Source organism: Lagenorhynchus albirostris, chromosome 13, assembly GCF_949774975.1.
Source record: "Lagenorhynchus albirostris chromosome 13, mLagAlb1.1, whole genome shotgun sequence".
Taxonomy (NCBI): Eukaryota; Metazoa; Chordata; class Mammalia; order Artiodactyla; family Delphinidae; genus Lagenorhynchus; species Lagenorhynchus albirostris.
In genome coordinates, this window is record NC_083107.1 from 52,957,800 (window position 1) to 52,968,266 (window position 10,467).

General features: G+C 61.0%; 1 protein-coding gene across 2 annotated transcripts; it reads left to right on the plus strand.

Annotated features, from left to right (window-relative positions):
* Positions 1-1,026: 1,026 nt before the first annotated feature.
* On the plus strand, positions 1,027-4,501 carry SIX2 (SIX homeobox 2). Of its 2 annotated transcripts, none has more exons than XM_060169411.1 (2): positions 1,027-1,738; positions 3,894-4,501. In XM_060169411.1, the coding sequence occupies exons 1-2, from the start codon at positions 1,173-1,175 to the stop codon at positions 4,222-4,224; spliced, it is 897 nt and encodes a 298-aa protein (XP_060025394.1). In that variant the 5' UTR covers positions 1,027-1,172; the 3' UTR covers positions 4,225-4,501. The 2 variants fall into 2 exon arrangements, with proteins under 2 accessions (XP_060025394.1, XP_060025395.1); XM_060169412.1 differs by having other exon boundaries at positions 1,030-1,732.
* The last annotated feature ends 5,966 nt before the right edge of the window (positions 4,502-10,467 follow it).

Here is a 10,467-nt window from a genome sequence, read left to right on the forward strand (position 1 = left end):
CGGCCCGGTGAAGAGAAGGAGGAAAGGCGGGATCCTCCAAGAAGTAGATTCTCAAGCGTCCGCCCGTAGCCACTGCCAACTTTTCCTCAGTTCTCTCTTGCTCCCTCCCCCTCTCCCTCGCGGACCTCGCGGGTCCCGAACTCCTAGGATGGGGGTGGGGCATTGTCAGCAGGAAAAGCCACATCTTTAAGGGGCGCCCTAGCGCGTCCAAACTCTCCCACCCCACTGGTCAGCTCCTGGGCAGAATCCACCCGGCAAACAGCAGCCCCGGGAGCGGCGTGACGACCCGGGGGACAGCCAGCGCAGCCTTGCGAAAAGCTGGGCAAAGTTTCTTCCCCCTCGTGGCTCCCTCCACCCCACTCCCTCCCCTTCTTCCCGGCACCCCCTTAACGTCCTCCGCCTTCTCTTCTCCTCTCTTCCCTCCCCACCTCGGTCCTCCCCTTTTCTTCTAGGCGCGTCTCCACTCCGCCCCCCCCCCCCCGCCTCCCGGGTCCAGCTCCTCCCTTGCTCTTTGGGCGTCCGCCCCGTCAATCACCGCCGCCGCTGGCCTCTGCCCGGCCCTCTCCGCCTCCCAGGCTCTTGGAGCGCCTCCGGCTCCCGTCTCGGGCTGCCCTACGCTTTGCACGGAGCCCGGCGATCTGTCAGCGGAGCAGGCCGGGGGGAGCCGCCAGGCCCGCCGGGCTCGGGTTACCAGTGACTGACAGCGTCTCCATGGCGAATAATTTGACTCCGACTATTGTCTGGCGCGGGCAGGCCCCGGGTCAGATAACCAGACCAATCAGGGCGCGGGCCGCCGCGCCTCATGCCCGCTTAGAATAATATTATTAAAAAAGCAGCGAGCGAGCTAGACTGGAGGGAGAGCTAGCGAGAAGTGAACGAGGGAGCGGCTGGCGGGCGGGAGGGCGCGGAGCATGCGGAGCGGCGCCCCGGGCGGCCCCCGGGCTTGGACGAGGACTCAGGAGAAGTGCGCGGGCGGCGGGGGCGCGGAGCGGCGCGAGACCCGCGGCCGGCTCGGGGACGTCCTGCAGTGACTCGGAGTTCTCCGGGAGCCAGCGCCAGGCCGGGGGCCCCCCCCCCCGCCCGCCTCTTGGCCCGGACGGTCCGGCGGGGAGGCGCCCATGCCGGACCGCGCGGCGCGCTGAGGGCGCGCGCGGGCGGGCGCAACCGGCACCATGTCTATGCTACCCACCTTCGGCTTCACGCAGGAGCAAGTGGCGTGCGTGTGCGAGGTGCTGCAACAGGGCGGCAACATCGAGCGACTGGGCCGCTTCCTGTGGTCTCTGCCCGCCTGCGAGCACCTCCACAAGAATGAAAGCGTGCTCAAGGCCAAGGCGGTGGTGGCCTTCCACCGCGGCAACTTCCGCGAGCTCTACAAGATCCTGGAGAGCCATCAGTTCTCGCCGCACAACCACGCCAAGCTGCAGCAGCTGTGGCTCAAGGCGCACTATATCGAGGCGGAGAAGCTGCGCGGCCGGCCCCTGGGCGCTGTGGGCAAGTACCGAGTGCGCCGCAAGTTTCCCCTGCCGCGCTCCATCTGGGACGGCGAGGAGACCAGCTACTGCTTCAAGGAAAAGAGTCGAAGCGTGCTGCGCGAGTGGTACGCTCACAACCCCTACCCCTCACCCCGCGAGAAGCGCGAGCTGGCGGAAGCCACGGGCCTCACCACCACGCAGGTCAGCAACTGGTTCAAGAACCGGCGGCAGCGCGACCGGGCGGCCGAGGCCAAGGAAAGGTACGAGTAAGTAGAACTTCGGCGCCAGCTACCCCGGGCTCGAGGGAGGGGGTCCCAGGGCGTCCACTCAGCCACTGAAGAGGCTTGAACTGGGCCCGCTCGTCCTAGCAAGGGCCCTGCTGCAGCCTGGTCTGACCCGGACGGCGCTTGCCGGCGACCAAGTGATCCGAAATTTGTCTAAAGCGGGCAGAGCAATCGGGAAGTTGTCAACTAACTCCCTGGTCGCTTGTGAGCAAAAGTGGAGAAGCAGCGACCTTCGGGACAAAGGCAAGACGGTAGGCCTGGATTCCAGGCACGGGGCGCACAGCAGGCAAGGCCTGTTAGTCCTCCGAAGGTCGGAGGACACAGGGTTTTGGCGAGGACTATGGGGGGGCGCGGTGCGGGGTGCGGGGTTTAGACTGCCTGTGAGAATTCACCAGCACTTCCCAGGGCTTCCCGTCTGCCTCACTCAGCTACAGACCGTGTGATTTGGGGTCAGTACTGGGATTGGAACTTTCCTGGTACGACGTGGATGTGGAGCGGCCTGGAAGAATTTTCCTTGTCTGGATAGGAGGGTTGATAGGGAAAGTCTTATCGCGGATTGAAAGGACCAAGAGGTGAAAGGCTTGGGGAGGAAGTGTCAGCTCTAGGAGAGAAGAGAAACACATGTCCCTTTTTCTGCCTCGTTGGACCCAGCAGTCCTTCCCTGGCCTGCCAAGCCCTTAGCTCCTCTCTGCTCAGGCTCTACCCTCTTTGGCAGGTAGGTCGGTATGTCTGGGGTGAGCTGAGAGCAGCAGAAAGGCTGGGAGTTGCTTGTACTCAGGGAAACCGGGACTTGCTGAACTAGCCTTGCAGTTGACCATGAGGCCGTTGTGGCTTTGGCCCCTCAGAACCCCAAATCTGGAGGGGGAGAAGCTGACTGTGGGAACAGAATCAGCCTGAGTGTAAGAGCAGAACGAGACACCCGGGGTCTGTGGTACGGGGTGTGTGCAGCCCGGAGTGAATGGCCAGGGTCAGAGTACGGGTGCTGAACAGTGGAATCAGCGGTGGGACTCGGGGGGGGCAGGGGGGGGCTGGCTTCAAGCTGACCTTGGTCTCTAAGACCATGAGGTTGGAGCATCCACAGTTGTAAGGATTCAGCTGCCAGCCCTGTGGGAAGTTCCCTTTCAGGAAAACAGAAAGAAAAGGCCCTGGGGAGCCAGTAAAGAGAGAATCTACCCAAGAATTCAAACCTCCAAATCTGGGCAGGGGCTGTCCGACGGTCAGAGACAGGGCAGGAGGTGGGTTCTCCCTGCTGAGGTCCCCCTCCCCCCAGAATACAATGCATCCAGAGTCCTGAAGAACTAAGTTCTCAGGTCAGGCCCCAGGTGAGGGCTGAAGAGTCCCTCAGTTTCTGGTATGGTGAAAAAGTCTAGGCCAGGATTAGCAATCCCCTTCACTCTAACTTCTCTCTTCTCCCAGAAGCTGCCCCCCACACCCCAGCTTCAGGCCCCCAGCTGAAGTTTCTGCTGTGCCACCAGGGAAAGGGAGTCCTGCATCCTTAGGGCCTCGTTCCTAGGCCAAGCAAGGAAAACCCTAACAAGGCCTGCCAGTTTGGAACTAGAGGGAAAAGACCCTTAGCTCCAGGAACTTGTCCCTCAGACCGGGTTTTCCCTCAAGCAGAGAAAAGCAAAGGGAGATGAGGACCTGTGATATCCCCAACCTCAAGTGGACCCTCAGCCTAGAATCTAGGGTCCCTGACTCTCCTGGACCCACTTCTCCGCAACAAACGCTGGCTTGAGTAGCCAAGAGTGATCTGAAAACCCAGGCACCTTCTCTTCCTCCCTGTCCCTGTTCCCTACAACTCCAATGAACCCTGCTCCCCTGCCCCTCTGCTCTGGAAAAGAAAAGTCAGCCACTCAGTGGGGGTAGGCAGGGAGGGCAGACCACACGGAGAGCAGAGAGATATTCGTGAGATTGAGAGCAGGAGAGGTGGGGAGATAGAAACGATACAGGGAGAAGGTATAAGAGAGAAATCAGGTCTGGAGGGACTGAAAGAGCCAGAGCCCAGGCTTGGCCGCGAAACATGTTAGAAACCGAAAACACCCGCAGGCAGCGCGCGGCGGCTCTGGCTCAGGGCGACGCGGCGCCGATCAGCCTCGGTTTCCCCGCTGACCCGGCTGCTTTGCTCCTGCACTTGCAGGGAGAACAGCGAGAACTCCAACTCCAACAGCCACAATCCGCTGGCTGCGTCGCTGAACGGCAGTGGCAAGTCTGTGCTAGGCAGCTCGGAGGACGAGAAGACGCCGTCGGGGACGCCAGACCACTCGTCGTCCAGCCCCGCGCTGCTGCTCAGCCCGCCGCCGCCACCCGGGCTGCCGTCCCTGCACAGCCTGGGCCACCCTCCGGGCCCCAGCGCCGTGCCCGTGCCTGTGCCGGGGGGAGGCGGCTCGGACCCACTGCAGCATCACCACAGCCTGCAGGACTCCATCCTCAACCCCATGTCGGCCAACCTCGTGGACCTGGGCTCCTAGAGCCCCGCCTGCCTCGACGCGCTTGCCTTCTGGGCTGGTCGCTCGGGACCTGAGAAGGACCGTGTCCGGAGGGCGCCCCGCGCCGGCGGCCCCACCAGGTACTGGAAGACCCGCGCGCTGAGCGGGCAGAACTGCCGGCCCGGGTAGGGCGGATGGCTCTCTGGTTTAGTCTTTGTTCGGGATTTATTTTCAACAAGTTGCTTCTTTTGAGATCCTTTGGAGGCCTGGGACCGGGTCTTGAACCAGGGAAGGGAATAAATTATACACCATTCTCCTACTCTCTCTCCGTGCCTCCTCTTCCGCTCTCTTCCCTTGCCTTCCTTGCTCTTTCTTCCTCTCATTCCCCTTCTCTTCTCTCTTCTCCTTTCCCTTTCTTCTTCTTGCTTTCCCCCTCTGCACTGTCTCTGTTTCCCGCTGTACTTCCGGCTTGCCATCTCTCGCTAGGTTTCTATTACTCTATCTCTGTTTTTCGGTTTCTCCTCTCCGCCAGCCTCCTGCACCTCGCGGGCTGTACGCGTCGGTCTTTCTCCTCGTGCCTGGCGGTCTATTTGCCCTCCCCCTATTCCTCACTTTACGGGGGTGGGAGTGGGAGGGGGAAGAGCAAAGAAAAGACAGGGCCTTTGAACCCGGGCTTTCTCCAGAGGCCCTCCCCCCGGGGTCAGCTGGGGGCTGCAGGTGTCAGCGCTGCCTAGTAACTTAAGTGAAAGAGCAAGGGCGGCGGCAGGGAAGCCCCTGAACGCCCCCTTGCCGCTTGCCCCTCTGCTTTGGTGAGGCCCCGCCACTCGCTCTCCTCTTCCTCCTGGGACTGTGGCCGCCGTGCTCCCGGCAGAGCGTGCCTCCGAGCCGCAGACTTGCCATCTCCCTGTTATGTCCTCATGTGAATGTTCTTCGGGAAATATTTCTGCTTTTATTTTATAATAAAATTAGAAATCATAAATATATATATATATGGATATATACCACGAGGCCCGCGAGCCGGGAGTGCAGCTGTGTCTCATTTCCCTACAGGGACTCGACACCCCGGGTGGACCGTTCTGGGCAGCGAAGCCCCATGAGTCCCAGAAACCGGGAGGCGCCTTCCCCCACACACAACGTTTATGAGTCGCAAGGTGAAGGGGCTGAATACTCGGAAACCTCCTGCCCCAAAGCACTCTGCCCCTTTTCTTGTCCGGGAAGCTCCCTGCAGGAGCGGGGAAGGGGCCTGTCCCTCTTGGGGACTCCTCTCCCCCCACCAGCCGAGCAGTGCCCTCACCTGCCTCTTTCTTCACCTGGGAATGGGGGTAGGAAATGAGAGGCTGGGTGCGTAACGTGGTTACGTGTGTTTGGACATGCCAAGGCTGGGAAACAGGTCGGGCCGTGGAGGTTTCCTGAAGGGCGGACGCCTTAGCGGTGGTCGCCATCCCCAGAACCAGGCACGACGCACTGGGCAGATTCGCGGGCCGAAAGGGCAGCCGCTGGTCCAGCCGCGAAGCCCGGGTCGTGCGTGTAGCCGTGGAACGAAGGTCTCCACGCTCAGAAATCCGTTGGTTTGGCGTGGAGATGAAGGGGCTTGGGGAGAAGGGAAGTCCGGGAGACTCGGGGAGCCGGGCGCGCCGGACGCGTGTTCTAAACGGGAACAAGCGGACGCCGGGGCTTGGATGGTCAGGCAGAGGAGGCACCTCCGTGCGTGGTGCACCGTAGGTGCCTCTGCGGCTGTAAATTAACCTGCGGCGCCCCCTCCCCTCTCGGGGAGCCAGCCTCCCTCCCCATTAAGCGACAAGTCTAAGCCGGTCCAGGCAGGTCCGAAGCCGGCGGGACTCCTCGAGGAGAAAGTTGAGGTTTTTCCGTCTCAGGTCTCGGTGGCTGTTGGTACCACACACATTACTCCTCCGCGACCCGGACGCTTCCGACCGGCCCTGGGTGGGAAGGGATGGAGGGGAGGAGGCGCCCTTCTGACCCCGTGATCCTGGAGCTCCAGGACTTCTCCGGCGCTTTCCGCCGGTGAAATCAGCGCTCGCGGAGAGCACTTCTGCGCGGACTTTCTAAATATCAAGGATTCCTTCCCAGTCGAGACCCTCGGGGACGCGGGCAGCTGGGCGGGCTAACTTGGAGAGGGAGGCTTTGCCTCAGCGTAAGCTCTGTGCAGTCGTGGGGGTCAAGGGAATCCCTAGCAGCATAAGACGGCATCAGGCGCCCCACGGCCCCTGCACCCCCAAGAGGAAGTGCAGTCCTGGCAGCTCCTGTCGCCTCTCCTGGAGGCTGTGCTCTCAGGGGACAACTCAGGTCATCCTGGGCCCGAGTGGCCCCCCCCCCTCCCTGACTGGCGGGGCATAGAGCCTGCTACTGTCTGAGGGTCCAGAGAGGCTCAGGGAGCGAGAAGCTGCCTCGAGTCAGCCGAGCTGAGCCGACAGACCCGTCCTTACTTCTCGAAAGGAGGAAACACAGTAGTCCCTGGAGCCCACATCTCCCCTACCTGCCTCCTATTTTCTGCACTCACAATCACAGGCAAACAGGCTCTGTACCAACTTTCACAAGGACACGTACACATTTATCATTCGATTCACTGTGCTGGGCACTGTGGGTAGCACAAAAACTCACCCACTCACACTTGTGGCCACACGGGGAAATATCATACTCCGTCACACATGTGTTCACACACACACAAACACACATAGACACTCAACCCATTTTTACAGACACACAAACGCAGGCACTCAGGTGAAACACGCCCCTGCACAGATGAAAGGGAGATACCTACACAAATGAGCCCCTCCCTCCTCCTTGTACTCACACAAACACAAACCTCTGCTTCTCCCCAGAAGCCTTCAAACCCACCCTCCCACTGGCGCCCCAGCGAGCAGCCCGTCCCAGCCGAGGGACCTGCTGGGGCCAGAACACAGCCTTGAAGCCCGGCTGGCCGGGAAGGCCTTGGCTCTAGGCAGCTGTGGCCCAGAGAAAGAGACGGTCCTAGCCCGAGGCTGCAGACGGTCAGGGACCGCACCCTCGATCCAGCGGTCCAGGTGGACTCAATGGAGTTTGCTGGGAGTTCTCACTTGCCAGTAGGGGGCGGGCTGCCTGTCCTGGAGCTTTATTCTGGCTTGGTGGCGCTACTTGTTGCAACTTCCCTCTTTCCCTCCCCCTTGGAAAGCTAACTCCGAAAATATTTATTTAAAAGGGGAAACTATGCAGACGTTCTGAAAATAAACCGAGCAGCTACTCACCCACTGTATAAATCTATACAAGCCAGTCCTCCATTCCACACTCCACTAGACCGACCGCGCCAACTGGACGTAACTTTTGCACCGATGTTGCCAGGTGAACGCAGCTATTCCCCGCCGGTGTTCACCGAACAGTGTTCCCGATGACTTGTCATCCTTCCCCTCTGCCAGCAGCCACTGAAGCCGAGAGTTCTGCTCAGGCCACCTGAAGGGACGCAGCAGCTAGAAGCGGGAGCCTCCCTCTCGGCTTCCCTGACCATGTTCACCTTTCATTTATTCCCAGCCAGGTCCCATACGCATGTACCCTCCAAGGTAAAACCCTAATGAAGGAGGCAGAACCCAGCCCTTGAGGGCAGCTGGCCGGCTCATCTGCTTCGGGCTGTAAAAGCCAAGGGCTACTGAAGGCAGACGGGAGCGTGAGGGCTGGCTGTGCTCCCCGCGCAGTCTCCTTCCTCACCCCGCACTCGGCACCCTTCTCCAGGCTTCAGGGCAGGCCTGGACCTGGTGTCCCTTCTGCGAAGAGCATCTCCAGGGAGTGGCCTAAGGAGCAGGTGGTGATGGCCTGCCACACAAGAAAAGGTTCAACAGAGCCAGGGAGATCTGGGGAGAACACCGGTCTACTTGGTCCTCAGTTTAACTCAGTCCCTGTTTAACACAATTTTGGCCCCTGAGAAAAGCAGGGACCAGCCGAGTGGGGACACCAGAGTCAGGACACAGGGAATTTGGCCTCCTGGATTCCACCAGTGCCCACCTCTTGCTGGGATGCTGCCGGGCCTCCGGACAGGAAACTTGTGAATGTTTTTGTATTGAGGGGCGGGTGGAGAAGGACAGGAGGGCTTGACTGGGCCCCTTCATTTTCTCGTGTTCCCCATTCCAACACTACGGCTTGGGGACCCTGGGCACTAGAAGCTGCCTAGGGATGCTGGAGAGGGAAGCGACCACCCAGTGCGTGAGGATGTACTGGGAGATGTGAGAAGGCATAAGGGAGTGTGTGCGTGCAATAGAGTGAAAAGCCGCGCTGGTGTGAACAGGTGGGGCCGACGTGTGCATTGAGACCGTGGCTGTTTTTGAGTCCAGAGGTGTGTGGGTGAGCCAGTGAGCTGACCAGGGCGCTCGGAGGAGCCCGGAATGTGGCTTGTAAAGGAGGCGCCTGGGGCTGGAAGAGAACCAGCCTCTCCTCTCGCGCCGCGGGAACCCAACCCTGCCCGGATTTTTCCTGATTCGATTCCTGGAGCCGCTGCTGGACGCGGGCAGGGTGAGCAGGGAGGAAAAGAGGGTCTCTGGGTCGCTGCTGCTGGGGGCCGCGCAGTGGAGCCCGGAAAGGTCTCGAGTCCCTGTGTCAGGGTCAAGGCCTCGAGAGTCGCCTCGCAGGAGTCTCTTGTCGAAACTCTGTGGGTTCCTGTACAGCTGTAACTCGGGAAATGTTTCTCCTGGGTTGTGGGGTGGAATCGGAGAGGAGAGGATCAGATTGGGTGCCCTCCAGTGGGGTGAGTTTTCCACTCTGTTTCCCCCTCGATCTCAGCAGCAGGGCTGCTGCCCCACCAGGTGAGAGTCTAAGAAAGACCGTGAGGACGCGCCTGAAGAAAGCGCACCTTGCAAGGCCCACAGGAGCCCCTAGTTGCCCCAAAGGCTCCCTTTCTTGGAGGACCCACAAACCCGATAGGCTGGCACGAGGGCGGACACGTAGGAGGACGCCTTGCTTAGGACGGTAGCAGCCCTGGCCGTTGCCAGGGATAAATCCAGAACTACCGGTGGCCCGGCCCACCCGGAGTACCAAGTGCTTCCTCGCTCTCTGAGTAGCGCGCACCCGCTCGGACTCTGGCGCGCTGCAAGAAGAAATTCTGCGGCTCCGGGCGGCCGAGGCCTTCGCAGACCCAGCCGCGCACTCGATGCCAGGCCCGGCGCGACCGGCCTTTTGGGACAAGGGACCCGCGCGCTGCTCGAGATGACGCGAAGCTCTGGGGCCTGAGCACAGGGGAGCAAGGGGACCAAGGGACTGGGCAGCCTCATTCCTCTGGCCCTTGAACTAGCGGCTTGGGTCGCGCCGCGGGAGATGAAGCTGTCCGCAACTCTGTAGCCATCCCGGCTCAGGGCACTCAGGCCCGACTGGCCCATGCCTGGGACTCTGCAGTCTCCGGGCGGAGTGTAGCCTCGGTTGCCCCGGCCCGGGAGTCAGACCAGCCGCCTGAGGTCCTATAAAGGGAATGACGGGTCAGACAGGAAGGCAAGAGAAGCCGCGGGGGTGGGGCTTGCAGAGCTGCAGGCCCTCGACTCCCTTCCTTCAGGGCTTTTCCAAGGGTTTGTGTTGGCTGCCCAGCCAGGACCTCTCACTAGTTCAAAAGCTCATTGCTGGCAGAATCATCCGGGTAGCTTGCCCTGGGCCGTGGAGACGCAGCTCGATGGTGACTTCGTGGTCCCCAGAGTAACAGGTCATACTTGCCATTTCGTGAACGCTTACTCCGCACCAGGCACTTTACACACCTGGTATCTGTTTAATTCTTACAGCGGCCACACAAAGAAGCTATTATTACTGGTACATGAAACTGAGAAGTCACGTTCGGGAACTTGCCCAGAGTCAGACACGTTTACAGCGGCGGGACCTGCATTTGAACCTGGTCCCTGTGAGTCTTCAGCGCACGTTTTCCCAGGGTACCGGCTGCAGACGAGCGCGGTGCCCGGGAGTGGAGCGGCGCCTAGTCCCGGGGCCCCGGGTGGCAGGGGCGGGCGCAGATGACTCCCGCGGGGATCGGAGGCAGCACGAGGGCGATGCGAAACTCGGAACCAGCACTGGCTCCGGAGCGAGCTGCGGCAGCGGAGCTCAAAGCCTCAGTGACCCGCTGAAGTCGGGGGAGAGCGTTTATCTCCGCAACCATCAGCGTAATTACCCCGTTCCCTCATTTGCGCTCTACGATGTAGTCTTGACGCACCGTCGGGTACCAAGAAGCGGATTTCGCCCAGTGCGGGTTACTCAATAGTAAAGATAGAACCTTGGGACCCTTGGGACCCTGCTGCCGCCTCCGTCTTCGCCCTCCTGAGACTCCGACCC